This window comes from Primulina tabacum, chromosome 14, assembly GCF_025594145.1.
Source record: "Primulina tabacum isolate GXHZ01 chromosome 14, ASM2559414v2, whole genome shotgun sequence".
Classification (NCBI taxonomy): domain Eukaryota; kingdom Viridiplantae; phylum Streptophyta; class Magnoliopsida; order Lamiales; family Gesneriaceae; genus Primulina; species Primulina tabacum.
Window position 1 is genome coordinate 31249598 of NC_134563.1, and position 27643 is coordinate 31277240.

Genomic DNA, 27643 nt, shown 5'->3' on the forward strand with positions numbered 1-27643 from the left:
ATTATCATTATTATTATTATTATTATTATTATTATAATTAAAGTGAGTGATATTTGAATATTTCGACTTAGGCTTTTCGTTTTTAATGCATAGACGACTTTTTGTTAGTATTTTTTTCTTTCATTTTATAATTGAAAATTCGATAATTTTTAGATGTCAAATACGTTGCGTATATCAATGAGTACGGTTGGATTAATGACATTCCATAAATTTATTTTAAGGGTTTGCAACGTCCTATCTATAATATTATGTCCCACTTTAAGCATGTAAAATATATATCTTAATCAGGGCGTAATCAGAAAATTTTGTGACAGTAAAATAAATATATCATGTTAGATAAATTTTCATCAAATATAAAACTAAATAAATAAAAAATATTTAAGATATACAAGTTGGCTTTACAATCAAACAATTTCATTTGACAAAGGCTACAAAAAGAACATATTAAAATAAAAATACATTACCAAAGACTTTCAAGCTTCGATTGATCACATAAAACTACCAAATTATAATAAAATGATAACATTTGTCACAAAATTTATATATAAGACAAAACTAAAACATACGTGTTAAAATACTAACATATAATAAAGAAGTCAAACCAAAATCGTCAAAACCAATTTGACAAATTGTATAAAAACTTTGAAAAATTTTAATTTTGATTTAAAAAAATAGTTAAAATTACTTTAACATTTCAATTAAATATTATGAAGGTTTAGATTTTGGAACTCATGCAAATTCTTTTTTTTCCCGGATGGCGTGGGAACCAACATCGACTATCTTTTCGTGCGCACTAGCTAAACTATCAAACTAACACAATATCCTGTAAATCACATTAATCATATAGACTACATCAGAGAAGTCATATATGAAAAACCCATTAAAAAAAATTTTTGATAAAAAGAATCGAAGTCATGAACTCAACCAAACACGCACCGACTTCATGTACTCATACAGCGTACACACCGAAAGGGAGCTTTGCTTTGTTGACCCACTTAATTCAAGAGAATAAAAAAGTCAAAAAGTTTTGTTCCAGCCTTCGAGGTCCTTTTGAAAAAATATTTTAATGCATATAAAATTAGTAGTTCGTACATGTGTACTCTATAAGGAGATAGGGCTAGCCTGGACTTTAGGTTCACGAGGATTTGTTTCAACCTACCAGTGCAGGCAGTGTCTGCACGGGCAATGAACGGCCCGGATCACTCCGCATGAGTGATCCGGGCCCACCTCCCTGTTAAAAAAAAAAAAAAAATTGGCTCGAAAAAATCCGAGCCGTTGGATCGACCCCTGCGGGCAGGGTCGACCGAACCGTTAACGAGTCTGATAAAATAGAGCTTTAGCCTTTACGGAAAGTTCCCAAGTTTTACTAGATTTTACACGCACCACCTTAGCCATGCATGTGATTGTATCAACGGTGCTTAATTAAAACACAATATTTTGAGGTTTTTGAGTAAATTTTTTTAGTTTTTTTTTAATGTAAGTTTGAAATATATATTCAAGTTATTTCAAATAAGGATAAGATAAAAATAAAAAAATTATACTAAAATGACGAAATTGTTGGAACATAACTATGTTTTAGTGTTAACAAATAATTAAGGCAAAACTGACTTAAGCCAAACTGAATTCCAAATCAAACAGAATTGAATCCGGTTCAAACTAAAATATTTTTATCAATATATCAGTTTTCATGATTTGGGGCATCAATTTATGTCTAGAAAGAATTGTATTCGATCATTGAGGGTCATCAAGTACTAGGATATAACAGTACATTAATTCATTGTATTTGATTCCAGTATTTATCCTGTAATTCATTCAGTTGAGGAATACCAGATGAAACGTCTGCTATTTATTTTATTAAAACGTGCTAGAAATTTTTTTTTCAAACCTCACTTAGCATTATGCCGAACCATAAAATATTTTGACATCATTTTAAAATAAATCAACCAACTATAATTTGAAAACCAAAGGAAATAGTTTAGCATAAAATTATCCAACATTTTACTAAACCTAACAGTAACATCTGAAAAGTATAGCTCATACTATAACCTCTCAAAAATCACTTATAAATAAATCGTCGTAAAAATATATTTAACATCACTTAAAATCATAAATCATAACTAGTGCGCAAAACTAGCGTCGGTCCTCGGGTTGTGTGCACCTTCAGTCCAGCAAAGTCAACCATCAGGACCTCCATTAACATTATTATCATAATCACCTGCATCAATCACACCTAATGAGTCTAAAGACTCAATACACCATAATCTTGATAGCAAGTAATACATATACAGATAACATACAACAGTGAAAATACTTGTACTTAAAATATTGTTTTCATGAAGATGCATAAACTTGAATATGAACATTTTCGTAAACATTTTCATGATGCATAAACTTTAAACAAAAACATTTTCATAAACATATTCATCAACATATTCATATTAATCATAAACATATTCATATTCATCCTTAACATATTCATCATCAACATATTCATATACGTATTATCATCAACATATATGTATTCTTTTTTCTTTTCGTTGAATTCAGATCGTTAATTGTGACTTTCGTGTTCATCTACGTCTACGTGTTGGGCGATGGATCTATCTACATGTAACCACAGTACTGGGCGGCAGGAACATCAGCAACACTCTCATCGGTCAACTGAGCCCTAGCCTTATGTATTAACATATCATCGTATACATATTCGTATCCACGGAAACACAATCGTCGGGCTCCCACTTGGACCATAACCCTCACGATATTTCCACAATATCATCGTATTAGTCACAATTACTTCACTTCCTTCAACGTTTCATATTCTCATCACTTTATAAAATTTAAACATGCATATAACATTTTTATTTTAAATCAAGCATGCAACATATCTTTTAACTTTATCATTTAATCATAAAATCCCATAAACATTTAAAATAAACATTTTAACATATTAAAAATCCATAAATATTTAAAATAACATTTTAACATCAAAACATTTAAAATAACATTTCGACATATTAAATCATAAACATCTAAAATAAACATTTTGACATAAAAATCCCTAAACATATAAAATTCCATAAACATTTTAAAAATACCAATTTAACATATACATATCCATGAACATTTAAAATAATTATATTAACATATAAAACAGCAATTAAAGCACTGTCACGACGTTTACTAATTTTTAGGTGTAAAATTACCGTTTTACCTCTAGACGTAAAATTTCATGTTTTTGACTTTTTCTTAATTTCATTGACTCTAACATGTCCCAAATAATTATTTAAGCTTACAAGAATTTTCTCATTATTTTATTTAGTTTAAATCGAGAACTTTTAAATTAATCTTTAAATATAACATATTAATTCGTTTTAATCCCGAATTAAACCAAACTTTCATATAAAATTCCCAAATTAAAACTTAGACTTTTATTAATTATTTGAGGTTAAATATAATTTTTTATAATTTTATTAAGCTTAAAACTAGGTTTTCAATTAATTCTTTAATTAGCGTTTCGTGAGGCGATTAAATCTCGGATAAATCCAAAACTCATTATTTTTATCCCAAATTTTAAACATAATATTTTTATTATTTATTCTACCCTTGTGAGCCATGAACCACTCCCGTGGACCCGTGATTTCATTTTTAGTCTTTTAATTTTCGTTTTGACACCTTAATGAACCACCCGAGCCATCTCTTAATTTACTCGAGCCACGCCCGAGCCACCTTGAGTAAAACCCGAGCCAACCCACCTAGGAACCCTACTGACCAAGCCCAGCCCTGGCCCGCTCAAAAACCTCATGCCCCCTGAACCCAAGTGCATGCGTGTGTGCATTTGTAGTGTCCTTGTTGCTCTAGGACTCCTAACTCAACTAGGACCCTTCCAGCCGAGCCACCACCGAGCCCACCTGACCCTAACCTTCCCTGCACCATGCCCATACCCAGCCCAGACCTGCCCAAGCTCCTAAACCCGAGCAGCGAACCCCTGAACTCTGCACAACAACCTGCGCGCATGGCTTTCCTCACAGCCTCTTGAACCAGCGGCCAGCCCAGCCACTCCAGCCCCTGGCACAACCCTTGCCCATCATCCTTAGACCCTATAGGACCTGCCTAACTCGCCCAAGCCCCAGCAACGAGTCCCTGAACCGTGCTGCAACCCTGCACAGAAACAAGAGCTGCGCACGCCCCTTCCTTAAGCGTATGGACTCCTTCTTGCGTGGGCGTTCCTACTCGAGCCACATACATCTAGTACCCAACACACAAAACTCACGGCCCTCTTGGCTAAACCAATCCTATGGTTCCAGCTTTGCTCTATTTCTTGTGCAGCTTGATTGGTGTGTCTTAGGACTCTTAAACTTTGTGTAAAATACCCTTAATCCATACCCTAACCATGGCAGCCCCTTAACACAAATTAAACATGATTTTGGATGAAAATACAAGCTTTAAAAATCACATAAGATGTCCACACGAAAATATAACATGATGCACTTGTTTTTCATGCAAAAAGTTTTAAAATTAATACTATGGTGTGATAGATGTTTGAAGGAAAGAATATGGCGTGCCTTTGCGTATTTAACGCACGAATTCTTGTTGACGATTGCGAAGAACGACGGCGTAGACTCCTAGGCTGAAATCCCCTTGAAGCTCATGGTTTTCTTTCAAATTGTGGTGTGTGAGTGCCATGTACTTTGAGGGAAAATTGGTGTGCAAATTCTGAAAGTGGCGTGAGTAATATGTAGGGTTATGGGGTTGTTTAATATATTATATACTTAATCAATCCACTAACAAGGCTTATGTCCATTAATAAACTTAATTAAGCTCACTTAGCCTATTAGTGTTTAATTAGGATATTTAAAATAATTTGCTTAAATAAGTTTGTGAATTTATTAGCCGGGTTGCCAAAACGTTCATATTTTTGTTGAAAATCCAACACCGATAAAAATTATATCCTGGCGTATAAAATCACCTCAAAACCCTTTATTTTCAAAAATAAGAAAAAACATCACATTTAATTTAAATAATTTAAAACAATTATTTAATAAAAACATTTTCTATTTTTCAGCCATCGGTCTCCGTTCCTCGATCGCAACTCGAATAGCCTTTAAAAATACATTTTAATGCAACCATGTAGAAAAATATATTTTAAACATGTCAACATGCACAACATAATTAATTTATGCAATTAAAACAATTAATTGAAATACACAAGTAATTTAATAATTACATGCATGTGGTTTACGTGGACTTTCAAATTTTCGGAGCGTTACACCAGGAGTTTCAGTACGACAATGTTTAAGTCCAAACTGAACTAGGATTTTGCAAATTACTTGTACTATCTAAAGCATTCTAGTGTGAGCCTTCCAAAAAAAAGAAGGGGTGACGAAATAGGAGCTCGAGTTCTCCGAACATCCAGAAACAAACTTGTGTACTTTCCTTTTTTAGTTTACCTTACCAAGCCGTTATTTGATTTCTTTTAATGCGTCAATTTTGACTTATTTTCGCACTTATTTATTAGTCAACTGACATTGACAATCGAGAGTATATAATTCAGTTTTCAACCCGACTAAATTAATTTAAAATTAATAGATTTTGTAAAGTGTTTATTCAATCCACTTCTAAACATTTCAACCAATCCTATCAGAAACAAAATAATTGTAATTGGTAGGGAAAAAATAGAGAGACTACAAAAAATAGTTGTATTATGTAAATATCATGAATAGTTCATTTAACATGAAAACTAATGTCTGAATTTTTGTTAACAATGTTCAATATAGAAAGTAAACCCATAGAATTATGGTGCTCTAAAATTATTCTAAATCCAACAAGCCGAAAATTAGCATACAAAGTTTATTAGACTTCAAGATTTTTTTAGACAGGACTGTGTGGCTGTAGATGGCTTGAGTGTTGAAAAAAAAAGTTGAAATGTTCTTCCACCATTCGGTTTATTTCATACGATTATATCCACTTTATGAACCATCGGTTCACCAGAATGGTGGAAAAATATATTCAACCATTTTCATGGGAATGTTTGGTAATTAGATTTTGTTGATTCGGAGATTAATTGGAATGTTAGTTTTTCTTAAATGTCACAGTCATTTATTCGGGGTCCAAGGCATCAAAATTAAATTAATCGTAGAGTATGCAATTTTATTTTGCTCTCAATGATCAAAACATTTGCTGTAGGAAAATCATATTAATTTGTAATAGTGGTTATATATTTTTGAAGTTTCATAAAGCTGATGAGATTTTGAAGATGTGAACATTGATAAATTAAATTGAGTTTGTTTTTATAATCAAGCGAAAAAATTCAAAATAATCTATCTGAAAACTGATTATATGCAAGTTGAATATAAAAAAATATTTTGGTTGAAATATTTTATCAAATACTTTGTATTCAATATTTTGGCATTTGAAAGGACACATAAAATTCTTCAACAATACATATCAAAACATCAATATTGGGTGTGATAAGTCTTTGCTTAGTAGAGCGATCGAACCGTGGTGATTGAGCAGTTGTACGGTTTAAAAAATTTGAGTTGCACCATTATCACCAGCTATAGTTTTTGGTAAAGCGGCAAGCGCTCGGTCCTACAATCAACATAATTAAATGCAATAAAATAAGATTAACAAACTTGTTTATGAATGTTTGGAGATTAACAACTTCCTACGTACTATTTCATCCACTTATGAAAGATTAACTAGTAGAATTTGATTGATACATTCTTGTACAAACCTATTTCGACTAGGATTTATAGGCTGCAACCTCATAATTTACATAATATTTAATATCTCTTATGTAGAGATTATAGACACAATCTTTTACGTCTTTGTGTAAAGATTATCACTCATATATTCTTTGAAGATCATATCTCATGTCTACGTGTGAGTGATTTTGTGTGTGTGTGAGGATTTAATCTTTTACATTATATTTATCTCTGAAATATATCATCACACACAGGAGATAGCTCTCATTAAGCCGATATATCCATTAAGACTCCCTTTCTCGGTCTTGCTTTCATTCTAGCTTATTTCTATTGTATAATACGTCCATGCTTTTAATTTCCATCAAAAGCATGTTGTTTGATCTTCAAGTTATTTTATTTATGGCCTCCGAGAATGATATGAACGTTTGGAACAAGAATATGATTGTGAGGCCCTGGGCCGAAGAGGGCGGGGGGTGATCGCCGGTGCCATGAGGTGGCACGGACAATGAGCGGCTCCTGACAGGCTTCTAGGTGGAGGGAACATGAATGAACCGTTCTTACATCGGAAGGAGAGGGATTCCGAGACTGTTCAATGTAATGGACTGTACAGTTGAAGAGGGCTTAAAAGATTTGATTTGTACTACTCAAATCACGAAGGTGCATCTTCTTTTCGGTAGCTTATCACATAAGAACTCCAAAGTTAAGCGTGCTTGACTTGGGGCAATTTTGGGATGGGTGACCTTCTGGGAAGTTTCCCAGGGTGCGTGTGAGTGAGGACATAAGCACGCTGGAAAGACCTGTCTTGATACGGTGAGGACAGTCGTCGAATCTGGGACGTTACAATGATTATTTGGAAAAGTTCTATACGATTCATGACATTGAAACATCACATTTGAATTTCTGGTCACTTTTTGATGTTTATCTGTTTTTTTACCGCCGTTCCAAATCTAGTCGGATCAAGTCTAGCCAGACAAAGTATATATAGCCACTAACTTCTCTTGATTATAACTATCGATTCATCGATTTCTGGACAAAGTGATGAACATGAAATTATAGTCTTTCTCTTAGCTTTCTATAGAATCAAGAATCACACAATTTTGAGTTTTTATCAGAGAGATATGCCCAAAATACTAGAATTGCTCATGTCTAGCCGACAATTACATTTGTGTTGCATAACCAACAACTTCATCAGTGATTTATCAGCTTCTTAACCTCCGATTCAGACTTCGATTTTGGAAGTTGTATGTAGATCATTGGCTTAGATTCATGAATTGATTGGTTGGTCTTTAAATCGAGTCCCAATTCTACATTTGAATGATTCTCAACTTGGTGATTCTTGATCTTTACAGTGGAAAATGGACTTCGCTGGAATAAAATCCAGACGTTAAAAAAGAACAAGCCGCAAGTCGTTAAATCCGTATAGTGATTGACAAATTCTTTCATTAGTTCTAATGAACTCAACAAATGTTAGATTATGGATTTCAATCTTTACATTTGTTTTTTGTTGAAGTTTCTTATTGTTTTATTTGTGAAGCTTTTTTTTCCAGAAATTTTGGCTTAAAATTTAGATCCCAAATTTTCTTTAATAAAATTACATCTTTTTTTTTTTCATTTAAGTTGTTGAATTAATTGTTTTGATCACAATTATGTCTTTTTTTGGTATGAATTTTTATTGGTGCATTCTTAAATAGTATTCAGTTTTTATCAGATTTTTTTATCTGTAGTGTTTTTATGTCTGCAATTGTTGGCTTACTCTTCATTCTCTTTTTTTTTTTTTTTTGGTTCATGTGGATAGATTGAGTTGAAAATTTGCATCTATTTACTTATTTGGTATAAAAGTTGTGTTATGATAAAATAGTTATTTAATTGAACTTTATTTGTTCTGTATTGATTCTGAATCAACCTAAACTGTGAACAATCAAATTTCATGCATGTTGTGATCATTATTTCATGCACACAACACATGTGCGTTGTCCGCTAGTATATTTATAATTTTAATATGTTTTCTACCAACCGTTGAGCTGTCAAACGGGCCGACCCGACAAAAACACGCCTCGTGGGGGTCGAGAATTTCTCAACTCATCCCAACTCAAGGTGAGTAGCGGGTTAGGCGGCCAGCTTGCGGGCCACCCATAATATTTTTTAAAATATGTATAATTAATGAATTTCAATCATGTCATAAATAAAACTTTATATAAAAATTTACTAAAATTCTAAATAATTTATTCCACACTTTACAAATTAGTTAAAAGTAATTATCTCAAAAAAATTTACAAATTTCACTGCAAATATATATTATTTTTTTTAAAAAAAATTCGACTCGCGGGCCAACCCTACCATCGCGAGTTGGCTTCCTAGACCCGTGACCTATGCGGGCTGGCCCGTGGAGGCTTGCATTTAAATGAGTTAGTATTTTTTCAACCTAACCTGCTTAATTTGGTTGGAGGGTTGGACCAACTCTTATTGATGGCTCTACCAACCTTGGCCTATTGAATAAGATGAAACATATCAAAATCATATATTTATTATATGAGTGTCACCTCAGTAATAGAGACGATTAATGAACATATATATATATATATATATATATATATATATATATATATTTGTGTGTGTGTGTGAATCTTCTATTTTAAAATAAATTTTAAAAGTTATCGAAAAAATACTTTGATACCCTCGGGATAGCCCGGGTTGTGTCCGAGTCATGAACGATTCTTATGCACGGGGCATGGACGACCCAGGATACTGGATGGATGGCCAGAATCAGCACAAGTCGGCAGAAAGGGTTCATCAGGAGCCGGGCGGGTGAATGCCCGGGACGTCTCCTCCCCGGGCCACCGGACGCCCGGGACGTCTCCTCCCCGGGCCACCGGACGCCCGGGCTCTCGTTCAAACTCCCGGGAACTTTCTACCCGGGCCACCTCGATATGAGCACCGCACTCGAGTATACTAGCAGAATAGGATGTGGGCGACTGTCCCATCTCTGACACCAGGCCGATGGGTTGATAAAATCAGATGGGCTGGATGTGACCAGTATGAGATTTGACATGTCAGAATATAGGGTGTGCTCAGCCGTCCTACTATAATTAGTAGGTAGCACGGAGAACGAGGTCATCATTACTTCTCCTACTATAAATACCAGGTTCTCTCTTTACATTTACATTCATTCATGCACACCAATATCACAACCATCACTTGGTTACATTGGCTCTTGGCTTGAATCGTTCACTGACTTAAGCATCGGAGTGGCCACGCCGGACACCCTTCCGACGCCCATTCACGTGGTTACTTTCTTGTTTGCAGATCTCTCAAATCGAATCAAGGAGTCACAAGATTCAATTCAAGCGTCCAGCTCTTATTTCCTTTATCATTTTGATAGCAGATCCGGTGAAGCACCCGACCCTGCTCACTCATTTCACCAGGATCGCATCATTGGCGCCATATGTGGGAAATTGAGCTCAAGACGTAGATATGATTTCCATTCAAAAATAAGCCCAACTCTGCTTGGCAAACATACAAGTCCGACCCGCTCGGCACTCATATCTTATATGTGGATTTCATATGGGCTCAAAGCTCAGCAGCTATCCCGGATTGGCAATGAAGAGCATTTGCTATGCACTCAGTAGTATACAGTTATATTAGTCACCTAATTTAGCTCAACCAGAGAAGTTTCACTCTATTGAAAATGAATCCGGATTCAATATTTTCAGGTTAGTGATTTGATTTTTAATAAAACTCATACAACAGGTAAAGAAAAATCTCTTAAGTCCGGGAGACACGAGGCCCCGGCACATTATCTAAGCCCAGGGATCCGTACCCTGGCTCGGGGCTCCGTATCTCGACCATTCATGAAGGCCATGGCTCCGCACCCTGGTTATCTATTAAGTCCAGGGATCCGTACCCTGGCTCGGGGCTCCGTACCTCGACCATTCATGAAGGCCAGGGCTCCGCACCCTGGTTATCTATTAAGTCCAAGGGATCCGTACCCTGGCTCGGGGCTCCGCACCCTGGTTATTTATTAAGTCCAGGGATCCGTACCCTGGCTCAGGGCTCCGTACCTCGACCATTTATGAAGGCCAGGTCTCCGCACCCTGGTTATCTATTAAGTCTAGGGATCCGTACCCTGGCTCGGGGCTCCGTACCTCGACCATTCATGAAGGCCAGGGCTCTGCACCCTGGTTATCAATTAAGTCCAGGGATCCGTACCCTGGCCCGGGGACCCGTACCTCGGTCATCTATTAAGTCCAGGGATCCGTATCCTGGCTCGGGGCTCCGTACCTCGACCATTCATGAAAACAAGGGCTATGCACCCTGGTTATCTATTAAGTCCAGGGATCCGTACCCTGGTTCGGGGCTCCGTACCTCAACCATTCATGAAGGCCAGGGCTCCGCACCCTGGTTATCTATTAAGTCCAGGGATCCGTACCCTGGCTCGGGGCTCCGTACCTCGACCATTTATGAAGGCCAGGTCTCCGCACCCTGGTTATCTATTAAGTCCAGGGATCCGTACCCTGGCCCGGGGACCCGTACCTCAGTCATCTATTAAGTCCAGGGATCCGTACCCTGGCTCGGGGCTCCGCACCTCGACCACTCCCAAGACCCGGGACATGCTCCCCGGCCCAAGGCTCCGCACCTTGGTTATTCATAAGCCCAGGGTTCTCAAACCTTGCTCGGGGCTCCGCACCTCGACTATTCATAAGTCCGGGAGATATGAGGCCCCGGCAATCTATTTTAAAGCCCGGGAGACATGAGGTCCCGACATCTTATATCAAGTCCATAAGACACGAGACTCCGGCATTTCATCCCATCTCTGGGATACTTGAAGCCCCCGATGCTTTTATAGGCAAATTAAATATTTTCCATGATCGGGCACACAAGATTAATCGGGACAACGAGTATGACTCTAGCCCGACTATTTAAGGAGGGAGTGATGATACCCTCGGGATAGCCCGGGTTGTGCCCGAGTCATGGACGATTCTTGTGCACGGGGCATGGACGACCCAGGATACTGGATGGATGGCCATAATCAGGACAAGTCGGCAGGAAGGGTTCATCAGGAGCCGGGTGGGTGAATGCCCGGGACGTCTCCTCCCCGGGCCACCGGACGCCCGGGCTCTCGTTCAAACTCCCGGAAGCTTTTAACCCGGGCCACCTCGATATGAGCACCGCACTCGAGTATACTAACATAATAGGATGTGGGCGACTGTCCCATCTCTGACACCAGGCCGATGGGTTGACTAAAATCAGATGGGCTGGATGTGACCAGTATGAGATTTGACATGTCAGAATATAGGGTGTGCTCAGCCGTCCTACTATAATTAGTAGGTAGCACGGAGAACGAGGTCATCATTACTTCTCCTACTATAAATATCAGGTTCTCTCTTTACATTTACATTCATTCATTCACACCAATATCACAACCATCATTTGGTTACATTGGTTCTTGGCTTGAATCATTCACTGACTTAAGCATCGGAGTGGCCACGCCGAACACCCCTCTGACGTCCATTCACGTGGTTACTTTCTTGTTTGCAGATCTCTCAAATCGAATCAAGGAGTCACAAGATTCAATTCAAGCGCCAGCTCTTATTTCCTTCATCATTTTGATAGCAGATCCGGTGGAGCACCCGACCCTGCTCACTCATTTCACCAGGATCGCATCATACTTCATCGATAATTTCCTATTGCATTTGGGAATCACATACCAATTGTACGTGCACATTCTCATAAAGGGCTTTGCGATATATAGATACACGTAAAGCTCGGGTGATTATATACTGGCGACCGAGCACATATTTTAAAAAATATAAAAATTTATGCATATTTTAAAAAATTAAATATTTGAAATGTTATTTTGGTATATTTTTAAAAAACTATACCAAAAGTGGTTTTTATTCAATCCACTTGTTTTATTAATTTACTAGTGACCAAATCACACGCGCTGCGTGTGACATAATATTAGATATTTCAAGATATTTGAAATATTGTTTAATCGATTTATATAATGAATATTGTACATTTATAACAATACTAACCGTACACAGCAGTTATATCACTATGTGTTATATAAGTTATTTTCCACTCTTTTTTATTTAGATAATTTGAAACTTGAAAAAAATATCTTTTTAAATTGAGAAATTTTCAAATATGTTGGTAGGATTTGAGCTTATTGAGAAAGATCTCAGAAGATATCATAGATAACAGGCTTAATGTGTACCCAGTCTCAGTCTCATGCCCATGGACTAAAATTTAACCATAAAATAAGTTGTGGTGGGCCTCATATTAAGTGGGTTTGTTTAATATGAAGTTAAACAAAATCAAGTTTCCATTAAAAAAAATTAAACACATATATATACACACATATATACGTGGATATGTTGTTCATCAATAATATCACATTTGTGCGCACTGATGAAGTGACAGACACTTATTAAATGTGATGAAACATATAAAATTATACATTTATTATGGTAGTTTAAAATAAAAGAAATTGAAATATAATGAACTTTTAAAGTTGTAATTTCTTAGTTAAATACATCTGATTTTTGGCAAAAACTTGTGAGACGGTCTCATGGGTCATATTTTGTGAGATGGATATCTTATTTGTGTTATCTATGAAAAATATTATTTTATATGGTAAGAACATTACTTTATATTGTGAATATCGGTAGGATTGATCCGTCTCACGGATAAAAATTCCTGAGATCGTCTTAGAAGAGACCTATTTTTTCTCAAATTTCAAATATTTATTAGTGTTTTTTTTAAAAAAATCAATTTGTATGATTTTTAATCCCGCTGAGTTAAACATTGCCAGTTGGGCTGTTGACTTTTTCATTCAGTACTTCTGATCCAGATGTTGTACATCTTAGAATTTATGTTGAAATCTGACCTTTTGATAGACAATTTAATGCTAACATAACACAGTTGAAATCCTTTTAAAGGCAATAGTTCATCAAATTTAAGATATATTATCACATTGGAAATATATAAACTCAAAAAATTAACATAATATACATTGTGTAGTTTGATATTGTGAAATGTAAATATACCATTTTTATTATTTTGTTGAAAACTTGTGGATTTTTAAATTATATTGTCATTTCGGACATACTTTATCAAAAATAATTTGTAGTTGGAAGATAAAATATGTCCGAAATGACTATATAAACTCAGATTGACTCTCGTATTTCTATCTGTGAGAAGAGTTAATCTGATCTATGTCTATATTGAAAAATAATATTTTTTATGTATTGAGTTGGAATATAGACTCGTCTCTCAAAAATTCGATTTTCCAATATTCTAGGAGTTTTGGTCACTAAAAATTTTAAAGTTAAAATATAAATGAGCTTAGGCATTTTTTATATAATAATAATTAGGTGAATAAAATGTGTTTCAATAATTAAAAGGGGTCAACTTTGTTTTAATTAATTAACAAGAAGTTAGGCCCATCCATGGACGTACTAACATGGCCAAGCAAGCATTTAGCTAATTTTCTCCAACAGAAAGTCATCGTGTTTTTTGTTATCAAGATTTCAATTGTAACAAAACCCAGAACCCGGATCATAAATAGGAAAAACCCATTGAATTGGGTTTCTTCAATATTGTTGGGTTTCAGAGATAATTGAGAATGGCTTGGAACCCATGCAAGGAGGTGGCGCACTCCAAGCCATTGTTTCTGACTATTTACGCCACTGTGGTCATCGGAATTTTAGTTTCATCCTTCTATGTGTTTTCGGCAGTCTTCTCCGGTTCAGGGTCTTTCTCCTCTTCGTGGTTGTCCAGTTCAACTGCATACCGTAACGTAGGTATGACCTTTCTTTTTTTGCAAGATTGTTCATTGAAAAGTAGACAATTTTATTGGGTTTTAGTATTTTCTGCTTTCATGCTTGTTCTTGGATGGTGGTGTAGCTCTTTGACATTTCCTTGCATACGCAAATACATACTTACACACATAAATATATATGTAACTATATGAGTGTTAACCTAGGTTCTTTGAAATTATCATAAAATTGCAAGGTTCTTTGAAATTGACAATGATTAATTTTCATACAATAAATCCCTAGTGTAAATAAAAAGAAAAAAACAATGAAGCCAACATAGAGCAATGCAAACTCGAATTGTAAACAAATAATTTATAAATTGAGCTTAACAAACATAACAAAGTAATGCACGTTTTTTCATTGAAACAATTACCACCGTGAATAAAAAAAAATTCAAAAGCCAAAAGCAGAGCAGTTCAACTCAGAGTTGAAACAAATACTTTATGGACATTTTCTATTAACACATCGAACAGCAAGTTGCAGTAGATCGAAGTTGGAATTCTAAGCTCTTTCATGATTTAACACGAAACCCATCAGCCTTTTTCGTAATTTTTTTTTTCTTTCGAATGAACATATGTGAGTTTTCGGCAGTTATTTGAGTTAAGTTTTTGGTGGAGTATCTCGGTCAATAGATAATTTTAATGAGAAGTTGGAGGATTGCGGTTATTCGTGAGAATTTGTTTGTTACAGATAATTTGAAGGAGGAGTTGGAAAATTGTGTTGCTTCCTTTGGAGGGTTTCGGTTGATTTGAGGTGTGTGAAGGGTAATTTTGGGATATAGGAAAAGGCTTCACCAAAACAGTTATTAAAAGACTCAGTTTATTAATAGTATAGATGTGAGTGTTACCTAGGAGAATGTATTGGTGACAAAGATTGATAGCAGTAATAGCTTTGGGAAACAGGTGAATCAATATTGGAGTACGTCGTCTTGATTCGGATGGATGTTGTGAGATTTTGACTGTGTTTTTTGTTCCACGAATTATTTGATTTGGCGATTTGAATTTTCTTTATTGTGATTTTTAGGAGGATTGTTGAGGGTTTGAAATTGTCAAGACCACAATCTTTTAGTCAAAGGTTGAATCTTGATTGAGGGGTGGGTGTGAAAGTGTGTGCTTTAGTAAGCCAATTGAGAAACATATGCACTCTATCCCTTGAAATTCCAACTTCATGAATTGGTTCCGTAGCACCTTTTGGGAAGTTAGAGTTTCTATGAAAGGTCCGATTGTCTTTAAATTCTCTGCTATTTTGCTGCACTGTATTTGTTAGTTTTTGAAGTAAATGCTGATCTGTCCGCTCTTTTGTTTTTCCCGACATACTTTGTGTGCGTGTTAATCTTGCACTCATACAACAAGAGAACCATAGCAATCTGTTGAGCATTTTTTGTTTGTACATTTATACCTTTCTGTGACACAATGAATGCATCTCTATCATAATAATGATTGGCAGTTTCTCTCAATACCTTTGTTTTATTATTTTATCTTTGATTCCCTCCCTGTTATTGAAGAACTTAGTTCAAGATTCATTAATCAAACGGTTACTTCTCAACGAGAAATGACGGCCATTCAGACCCCAAGAAAATCTCTGAATACCATTTGGAAGACCCCTCCTCCTGGATCGAAAATGCCACCTCTGAATACCTTTCAGTTAACAAAGGAACTGGTTCAGCTAAGAGCGAAGGATAACGTTATAGTGGTGACCTTTGGCAACTTTGCATTCATGGATTTTATTTTGACTTGGGTTAAACACCTGTCAGATCTTGAAGTCGACAACTTCCTTGTTGGTAAGTTTTCTTCTGGCGTTGAAGAATTTTTTTTCATGTTAATCGTTTCGTGTTCTAAGATAAGTAACTTTATGTACTCAGGTGCAATGGACACGAAGTTGTTGGAAGCTCTTTATTGGAAGGGTGTTCCGGTTTTCGACATGGGTAGTCACATGAGCACGATAAATGTTGGATGGGGTTCACCAACGTTTCATAAAATGAGAAGAGAGAAGGTTATTCTGATTGATTCTATTTTACCCTATGGCTTTGAGTTACTGATGTGCGACACTGACATGGTCTGGTTAAAGGTAACCTTCACGATCAAGCACGTGCCTTCTTCTTCTATAAGCTCTTTCACATGTGTTGCTCCTTGCGCCGCCTCATAATTTCAGACGGTTCTTACGTCTTGTCAACTTTTAATTAGATGAGGGCGTATGCGTTAGTCTTTTCATTGCTTTTAGATCTTACCCAAAGATTTTACATATTCTGTTACTGTTAAAAAGGAATCATTGTGAGCTTAAAATAAAAGCTATCTTTTAAATATTCTATTGAATCTTTTAAATATTCAATTGAATTGAATTGAATTGCTCCTCGTTTGGGGTTCAGAAGTAGAAATTTGGATGCGAGCGCTAGTTGGTTATTTTGATTACAGCCCTATATTATTTAATTTTTTCTCAGCACACAAACACACACGCATTTATGTACACACACACACATATATATATACCTGCAGTTTTTAATGATAAACAATACCAATGAATAAAATTTTAAAAGTACATATAATGGATAAGCTTCTTTCTGACCACTGAGTGACAAATTAACATCCCAAATAAACAACCAAGTTGGGCCTAATTTCAACAAGAATAACTATAGTCTTTGATTTAATCTAATATTAGTATGCACACATATGCTTGTATATCTATGTGCGTGTTCATACTTAATTTTCCATGCTACATCTGCATGCTTAATCGATTTGTTATTTCAAGTCTTAATGTTAGTTCCGATCCTTGTATACTGAGTAATACCCTGTATGGCTTAATGTACATGCACTTTTTTGTGAACAGAATCCTCTTCCCTTTATTGCACGTTTCCCTGAAGCAGACGTTCTAACTTCCACCGATTTAGTTGCACCTACGGTTATTGATGACAGGTTGGATGACTGGAGACAAGGTACAACTTCCATCGACAAATAATGTATTTTAGCTTCTATTTTTTTCCCTTTATTTTCCTTTTTTCCTGGGAATTGATTGTGATAGGGTAAGCTATGGTTTTAGAGTTTTAGCATAGGAGAAATTTGTTTAACATGAAAAAATATTTATCGAACAAATTTCATCATTCACATCTTTATCCAGTCTCTTTTGCAGGAATAATTTGAATGCTAATACTTTATCTACTATTTCACGATTTCTCATTTATTAACATAGGAATTTTTCACTGGAGACCAAGTGACTCTTCAAAGAAATTAGCAAAAGAATGGAAAGAATTGCTTCTAGTAGATGAAAAAATATGGGATCAGAACGGGTTCAATGAACTTGTTCGGAGGCAGCTAGGGCCATCTGTAGATGAGGATAGCGGACTTGCATATGCTTACGATGGAAATCTTAAGCTGGGTCTCTTGCCATCAAGCATCTTTTGCAGCGGGCATACCTACTTTGTCCAGGTTTTTTTATATTTTTTGGGAACCCCCACCCTTGTGATTGCAGATGTAAGTAAAATAAAAATGTTAGGAGTCCAATTGGATAAACAATTTTATTTTGTCTTAACCTGATTTTATAAAGTTGAATGCATAGGTGCATCATACATTGAGGTTTAATAAATTGTTATGCTGCTTGGCAGGCCATGTATCAGCAACTGAGATTGGAGCCATATGCCGTGCATACCACATTCCAGTATGCTGATACTGAGGGGAAGCGACATCGTTTACGTGAAGCCATGTTCTTCTATGATCCGCCAGAATACTATGATAAACCAGGTTCTTATTTTTTTGGCTCGCTACTTCAACTTTGAACAATTTCTCAGTATCCAAAAAAAATATAATAAATGTTTACTTTCTGGTCAGCTTCCTAACGATTAGCTTGTACTTTTTAGCCTACTGGTCTATCCATGCCTGCTCATTTAGGTTGTAGCATGTGCTTTTCTTGTAAACAAGAATTTTTGTTCATTGAGTTTGTTCAACTTTAAAAACCCATTTAACGTATCTTCTGCTTGCAAGTGTAGGCTTTCTCATACGAAGAACTTGATGTGTATGTATGATATTGGATTTCTTAAAAGGGAAAATGTCTCTTCAAACTATACTGTGAACTAGGTTAAATTTTCTTAAGTTTCCATTTAATTTCCCTATTTCTGAGTACTTGCATAAATACTCATGTTGTGCATCATTTTCAACAATCTTACGTAGGAGGATTCCTGTCATTTAAACCCAGTATCCCAAAGAGCTTGATGTTAGATGGAGAGCATAGCATTGAGACACACTTTGCTCTCGTTAATTACCAAGTATGTGCATGTGGATTTTTTATTTGTGTATGATTGTGAACCAACCATGTCTTCAAGAATAACCAACAGATGATCTTCAGAGCAAACAGATAAGGACTGCACTAGCCATTGCATCATTGTTGGGTCGCACACTGGTGAGGACTGCTAGAAACTTTGAATGTCATAAATATGGCATACACTTAGTTTGGAAAATATTTACTATATGTGGATGGAATAATCTTGAAAATTTTGTTCAGTGATTTAGCTGATCATTGTTACTTTCTCCTTTATTTGAATCACAAACTGCGACATGATACTTTGTTGTCTCTGGTGAATTTTCATTTTTGTATGTTAGCTGTCCTCATCACTTTCTACAGTAGCTGTTTGCCATTGTATGCCCTCGTCATTAATCTCATAAGTTCTGTGGAGTGAAGAGTTAGCAAAATATAGTAAAACCTCTATCTGTCTTGCTGCATTGCGAAAAATTTGTCTAAATAGTCATCAAGTCAAATAGGTGTTGCACCACAGTAGCTAATGTTCCAGTTAATTATTTGTATTCCAAGACAGTCCACATCTTTGATTTAGCTCATCGTCCATGTGCTCCTTACTCTATTGTACTCTTTCGTTTACAAACATCATTATCTATAGGTGGCATTTTTGTAGTTTACTGAAGATGATTTCTCTGAGATTTAAAATGAGGCAGTTGCTAGTTGTGATGAAAGACGATCTACAAAATTAAAAGAGGGGGGCCAGATGAGATTGGAAGCGGGTATTAGCAAGGTGGGAGACTTTATGGATTTTAAAGGGTGAAACTTGCAATATTAGATTATTACACCTGAAGTTCCAATTTCTTTTTGTTTTAGGGAGGTGATCGTACACTCTGCTGGGTTGTGAATTACGTACTTGAATTTATGATTTCTTTCGGAGTTTGAACTAATTGCTCTCAATGCCATCATGTTCTGTGTATTATGAATTTAAGCCTCGTCAACCTGGTATTCTTTCTGTTCTGGAGACTATGTGGATATAACTTTACTGTTCAAGATCTTAAAAATCGATTGTATTATATGTTGCTGAACTTAAAACTTGATAAATTCTGACTTGTGGCCACATAACTCAGTTTTCTGACATTAGAATCTGCCATTGATTATAACATGTATGTATTCATACAGAGTCAGAATTTTTAATGGTCCACTTTCTGGTTGGCATGATACACAAATCTCTCCTGTTTCCTATGGGTACTCAAGCAAAGGACATGTAATCTTTGTGTACCAAACTTGATTTTTTTTCTTTTGCTTTGTAGAATTTATCTAGTTTATATACACATGGTGCTATCGCGTACATCACATGATCGTTGTCTTGAATTGTGATTTAGGTGATGCCTCCCCTGTGGTGCAGGTTGGATAGGCTGTGGTTTGGACATCCAGGGATATTGCAGGGATCTTTGACTAGGCAACCATTTTTATGTCCTTTGGATCACGTATTCGAGGTATTGATCGTTTCACATCTGGTGTTGCCACCCCTGCTTGCCCCGCTATGCATACATTAATATGTCTATGAAGACAAATATATGAATCTTCACAAGACGCATAATGTAATTGTTTCAAAGCTCTTCCAAAATAAAAGTAACATGGACAAAAAGCATAGGAATGTAGGTTGAGTTATGGATTTTATTTTGTAGATTATTTTTCACAAATTCAGTATTGTCATTCTCCGGCATCCTTTTTCGCTGAATTTTGACAATATTTTTTTTTGAATGGTTAAATTTTCATTCTAATTATCTTTTGCTTAATCTGTGCTACTGTATTAACTATCAAGTACAAAACCCATTATGTAGCCACTATCTTTGTATACCAGATATACAATGTTAAAAAGAATTTTTTAACAAAATTATTCAAGCGACAAGCCGACAACAATGAAAACTTTGTAATACTCACCGAAAGGAATTGAGAAAATATTCTCTCTCAGCAAATTCGAGTGCCTAGATAGTTTCTATGATGCCGTCTCCATGAATGTTCATATGCAGGTTAACGTGATGCTAAAGGACCTTCCAGAGGAGGAATTTGGAGCTAATATTGATATCAGGGAATACTCGTTCCTCGAAAATCCGTCTCTACCGAATCAGGTCTATATTGTGTTTCTAGACAGAACAAGTTCTAGCTTATATTTTGTTCTCTGCTCAAGTAAAACGCCCCTCTCTTATTTCAGGTGAGAGAATCTTGGCTCGATGTGCACCTTTGTCAACAAAGATCCAATGATTGTGAAATTCCCAACAAAACTAGTCAAACCGGAATTCTCAGGTTCCCTAAGCAGAGCACAGAGGAAACTGTAAGTTGAATTCGGATATTGATTATTAACCTTGTTTATATCCCCCACATTCCATGGCTGAGCCATAACAACGAAACTAAAACCGGAAAATTCATAAGAGAAACATTAAAGTTATTTGTAATCTCATAAATTTGTTCTTATTGAACAGTTCAAGACGGTATTCTCATCCTTCAAGGATGTCAAAGTCATCCAATTCTCATCAATGCAAGATGCCTTCTTTGGTTTCACTGATAAGGCATGTTTTCTGTTTCTCACTAATTTCACTTTGACCATTATTTGGATAAATATATAACGTGTATATATATTTCGGTGACCAGACAAGGGAGGAAAAATTTAGGAAGCGTGTAAAACGATACTCGGGTATCTGGTGTTGCGTACAAGATCACCATCCAGGTCATATATATTACGATGTGTATTGGGACGAAAAACCGGGTTGGAAACCCATACCTCCCCAGACTTCAGCAGATGATCACCCACCCTTCTGAGGCTTCATTTAAGAGTTTGTACATGCTATATATCATATATATGAAACAGAGGAGAAAGGAGAGTGTGCAGAAAGCAAGCTCGATAGCCGGGTCGAGACAAACCTTCGGGTTGATGTTTAATCCATGTCATTTATTTATATATTTCAGGAACTGTTTTAATATATGATGAAAATGGTAACATTGAACAGCATAGGCTTCATAATAAGAGAAGGATATTTCGATATGAAAGAAATTTTTTGCTGTTCCCAGTTCAGATCATTTCTTTGTGATTTTAGTCTAATTTATGATTTTAGGAGGAACGAAAAATAGAAATAACTATTGGAAAATAATATTTAAAATGTGTGTATTGAATATTTGAATGTTGAATATTTGAATGTTGAAAATAAGAGTTGTAAATATTGAAAATTAGTGTGTGATGATGTAGGTAATGATGTATTTTATTTTTGGATTATTTGTAAAGATTTCCTATAAATAGATCTCTCATTTGTGAAGAAAATCACAATTGAGTAGAGAGAAAAATATTATAAAGTGTGTAGTTTGGTAAATTTTGAGAGCTTGAGATTTTTACTTTTTACCATAAATTTTTACTTTTTCACAACACGTTATCAGCACGAAGCTCTAAAAGTCCTACATACTTTTCCAAGCTCCAAACAGAAGAAAAAAGTAACAAAAATAATTATATTTATTTTACTGTTATTTATTTATTGTGTATTTATTTAATATACAATATAATGTTATTATTAGAAATAATAAAAATAAATTTTTCATAAACTTGTTATAAATCCTGGGAGGATGTTAAGACGACATCCCACACTCCCGGTAAGGGATACGACAAGTATAAAAACCTATAAGGTTTTTAAACAAAATAAATTATGACACTCATTATAATATTATGATATGATATACATAATTATTTAAACATGTCTAATATTATATATATCATATTATTACCATAAAATTATACAAATACATACCTTTATTTTTTTTTGTACCCCAACGGTCATAAATGATAAAAAACGGCTAGTTTTTGCCCTATAAATATGATCTCACAAACACATTCCATCACTCCAACTTTCTCTTCTTCTCTAAAAATTATTCATCATCAAATTTTTCGAAGAAAAAAGAAGATGGCTTTCTCAAGGTTATTTTTAATTATTTTGGTTATCATACTCAAGAGTCTTTTATTTATCGGAGAATATCCTCCTCGTGTGTTTTCTTTATTTTTACAAATACTTGTACTTGTTGTTTATCCGTTACTTTGTATTGCAATAATTATTAACTAATAAAATGCATCATAATTTTTTTTTAGTACCAACATGTCAAATTTAACAAAGCTCGAATTTGTTGCGCTCGACATCACGGGAAAGAATTATATGCCATGGACTCTAGATGTAGAAATGCATCTTGAGTCATTGGGTCTAAGCGAGACCATTAAAGAAAATGGCATATGCACGTCACAAGAAAAGGCAAGAGCCATGATGGATTGAAATGTGAATATCTGACTGAAAAAAATCCCATGGCTTTGTGGAAGGGATTAAAAGAAAGATTCGAACATATAAGAGAAGTTATACTTCCGACCGCCCGGGATGAATGGAATACATTGAGATTCCAAGACTTTAAAAAAGTCAGTGATTACAATTCGGCGATGTATAGAATCATCTCGCAATTAAAATTTTGTGGACATGAGGTCACAGAATCTGAGATGCTTGAAAAAACATTTTCCACGTTTCATGCATCAAATATTACTCTACAGCAACAATATAGAGTACGTGGATTCGCGAGATATTCTGAACTCATCGCCTGTCTTCTTGTGGCGGAAAAAAACAACGAGCTATTAATGAGAAATCATCAGTCCCGACCCACTGGATCAACAGCATTTCCAGAAGTAAATGCTGTAAGTAAAAATGAATTTAAACCTGGAAACCAAAATCAAATTCAAAGACAAGGTTTTGGTCGAGGTCGAGGTCGAGGTCGTGGACGTGGACGTGGACGTGGAATTGGCCGTAGTCGTGGTCAAGGCCGTGGTTTTGAAAATAATCGAGAGAGTTATTTTTATAACTCATCTCAAAAGAACGTCCCAAACCATCCACAGAAAAGGCATCATGAGAATACAAGTGTTAATGAGAAGCACTCAAAAAGATATGAAAGTTCTTGTTACAGATGTGGTACTCCAGGACATTGGTCCAAAGTTTGTCGAGCCCCTGAGCACCTTTGTAAACTTTATAAAGAATCATTAAAGGGGAAAGAAAAGGAGACCAACTTCACTGAACGCAGTGACCGTTTGAGTGATTCAACTCATTTTGATGCTGGTGATTTTATGAATGATTTCTCTGGAAATGATCAATATGTTGGTGGGATAGAAATGAACAATATTGATGCTGCAGATTTTCTCAACGATTTCTCTGAAAATAAACAATATAATGGTAGAATATAAATGTACAATAATCTATTTTTCATGTATTCATAGAATAATGTTTTATTGTATAATTATGATTTGTGTTATATTTAAATATATATTGCAAGTAATTTATTTCATTGCATATTTTTTTGAAGTTCAAATATGGAAAATGCTATGAGCAAAGCTGAAGTTTGCATACCCGATAGTGGTACAACGCACACTATCCTCCGAGATAAAAGATATTTCTTGGAACTAAAACCAACAAAAACAACGGTGAATACAATATCAGGTCCTGTAGACTTGATTAAAGGATGTGGTAAAGCACAATTTTTGTTACCTAATGGTACAAAATTTTTGATCAATGATGCTTTATATTCACCACAATCGAAAAAAAATTTGTTGAGTTTTAATGATATATATTCCCATGGGTATGATACTCAAACAATGAATGAAGGGAATGAGAAATATATGTGTCTTATCACATATAAATCAGGAAAGAAATATGTGATTGAAAAACTACCAATGGTCCCTACTGGATTGCATTATACACATATAAGTCTCATTGAATCAAACATGGTAGTTGATAATTCTTCGATATTAACCAATTGGCATGATCGATTGGGATATCCTGGTTCAACAATGATGCGAAGAATTATAGAAAATACACATGGTCATCCACTGAAAGACCAGAAGATCTTTCAGAATAATAAGTTTCAATGTAAAGCATGTTCTCTTAGAAAACTTATTATAAGACCATCACCAGTCAAAATCCAAACTGAATCACCAATGTTTCTTGAACGTATTCAGGGTGATATTTGTGGACCAATCCATCCACCATGTGGACCATTCAGATACTTTATGGTATTGATTGATGCCTCCAGCAGATGGTCACATGTATGTTTATTATCAACTCGAAATGTTGCATTTGCAAGATTACTTGCTCAAATAATAAAATTGAGGAATCAATTTCCCGATTATACAATCAAGAAAATTAGACTTGATAATGCTGGTGAATTTACTTCCCAAACTTTCAATGATTATTGTATGTCTATGGGAATCATTGTTGAGCTTCCTGTTGCTCATGTACATACACAGAATGGATTGGTTGAATCATTGATTAAACGTCTGCAAATGATTGCTAGACCAATGATTATGAAAACAAAGCTCCCTATTTCTATATGGGGACATGCAATTTTACACGCTGCTTCATTAATTCGCATCAGACCAAGTGCATATCATAAATACTCCCCATTGCAGCTTGCATTTGGTAAAGAACCAGACATTTCTCATCTGAGAATTTTTGGATGTATGGTGTATGTGCCTATTGCACCACCGCAACGAAAGAAAATGGGACCTCAAAGAAAGGTTGGAATTTATATCGGTTATGATAGTCCATCAATCATTATCTTGAACCTCAGACAGGCGACGTGTTCACAGCACGTTTTGCTGATTGTCATTTTAATGAGGAAATCTTCCCAATGTTAGGGGGAGAACAGAAACATACCGAAAAGGAAATTACATGGTATGTATCATCATTGTTACATCTGGATCCAAGAACAAAACAATGTGAAAAAGATGTACAACAAATTGTACACTTGCAAAGAATAGCAAATCAAATACCAGATGCATTTGCTGACACAAAAGGGGTAACTAAATCATATATACATGCTGCAAATGCCCCTGCTCGAATTGAAATTCCAAAGAAACAAATGGAAGATACTCATGATGTCATTAAACGCCTGAAGCGTGGAAGGCCAGTCGGTTCCAAGGATAAAAATCCTCGAAAAAGAAAATTTATAGAGAAACACGATGATCACAAAATAAAGAATGACGTTTCCGAAGAAACACATGATGATCACAAAATAGAGAATGGTGTTCCTGAAGAAACACATGATGATGAAAATGTTCTGTCAGAACCACAAACTGACGAGAATCATGAAATCTCTATCAATTATATTAATACTGGAAAAATATGGAACCGAAAAGATATAGATGAAATTGATGATATATTTTCTTATAATGTGGCAATCGACATCATAAATGATAACGAAGATCATGAACCAAAATCTTTTGGTGAATGTAAAAATCGGCAGGATTGGATAAAATGGAAAGATGCCATCCAGGTTGAATTAAATTCGCTAAATAAACGTAATGTTTTTGGACCTATAGTCCTTACACCTGAAGGTGTAAAACCTGTTGGATACAAATGGGTTTTTATTCGAAAGCGAAATGAGAAAAATGAAATATTAAGATATAAAGCTCGACTTGTTGCACAAGGTTTTTCTCAAAGGCCTGGAATTGATTATGAAGAAACGTATTCTCCTGTGATGGATGCAATTACGTTTCGGCATTTGATTAGCTTGGCGGTATCTGAAAATTTAGAAATGCGTCTTATGGATGTTGTTACAGCTTACTTATATGGATCACTTGATAGTAATATATATATGAAAATCCCTGAAGGATTTAAGATGCCTGAAGCACAAAGTTCAAAACCCAGGGAATGTTATTCTGTGAAATTACAAAGATCATTATATGGGTTAAAGCAATCAGGTCGAATGTGGTATAATCGACTAAGTGATCACTTGATGAAAAAGGGATATGTAAATAATTCAATATGCCCTAATGAAAACAACATCCGGATGCGTAATTATTGCTGTATATGTTGATGATTTAAACATCATTGGAACGAATAAAGAAATTCAAGAAGTTGTGTCATACTTGAAGGAAGAATTTGAAATGAAGGATCTTGGAAAAACCAAGTATTGTCTGGGTTTACAAATTGAACAAAAAGAATGTGGAATGTTTGTTCACCAGACAAATTATACAGAAAAGATCCTTAAACGTTTTAATATGGATAAAGCAAATCCTTTAAGTACTCCAATGGTTGTTAGATCATTAAACATAGAAAAGGATCCATTCCGTCCATGTGAAGATGATGAAGATATTCTTGGTCCAGAAGTACCATATCTAAGTGCCATCGGTGCCCTTATGTACCTTACAAATTGTACAAGGCCTGATATATCTTTTGCCGTGAATCTGTTGGCAAGATTTAGCACATATCCAACAAAGAGACACTGGAACGGAATTAAACATATATTCCGTTATCTACGAGGAACGACAGACTTGGGACTTTTGTATTCAAAAGATGCTAATCCAAGTATAATTGGTTATGCTGATGCTGGATACTTATCTGATCCACACAAGGCACGTTCCCAAACTGGATATGTATTTACTCGTGGAGGCACTGCAATATCTTGGCGTTCTCAGAAACAAACGCTCGTAACAACTTATTATTGCACTACATGAAGCAAGTCGTGAATGTGTGTGGTTAAAATCAATGACCCAACATATCCAAATTTCATGCGGATTATCATCTGATGAGAAGCCTGTGATACTATATGAAGATAATGCTGCATGTGTTGCTCAAATGAAAGAAGGATACATAAAAAGCGACAGAACTAAACATATTCCTCCTAAGTTCTTCGCATTCACCAAGGAGCTTGAGAAGAATAGATGTATTGATGTTCGTCACATTCAATCAATTGAAAACTCATCAGATCTCTTCACAAAGGCACTTCCTACGTCAATATTCAGAAAGCACATATATAATATTGGGATGCGCAATCTACGAAATTTGTGAAGAATTGTTCATGTCAACATCAGGGAGAGTTTACGTGACT

The 27643-nt window shown here is 35.4% G+C and overlaps 1 protein-coding gene across 1 annotated transcript; it reads left to right on the forward strand.

Annotated features, from left to right (window-relative positions):
- Positions 1 to 14187: 14187 nt before the first annotated feature.
- Positions 14188 to 21834, forward strand: LOC142524356 (arabinosyltransferase XEG113-like). The gene is made up of 13 exons (XM_075628310.1): positions 14188 to 14509; positions 16029 to 16304; positions 16386 to 16591; positions 17348 to 17463; positions 17697 to 17943; positions 18120 to 18255; positions 18682 to 18776; positions 18857 to 18910; positions 20128 to 20241; positions 20779 to 20877; positions 20961 to 21080; positions 21229 to 21315; positions 21398 to 21834. Exons 1-13 carry the CDS (start codon positions 14332 to 14334, stop codon positions 21563 to 21565), a joined length of 1896 nt encoding a protein of 631 aa, XP_075484425.1. The 5' UTR covers positions 14188 to 14331; the 3' UTR covers positions 21566 to 21834.
- Positions 21835 to 27643: the final 5809 nt, after the last annotated feature.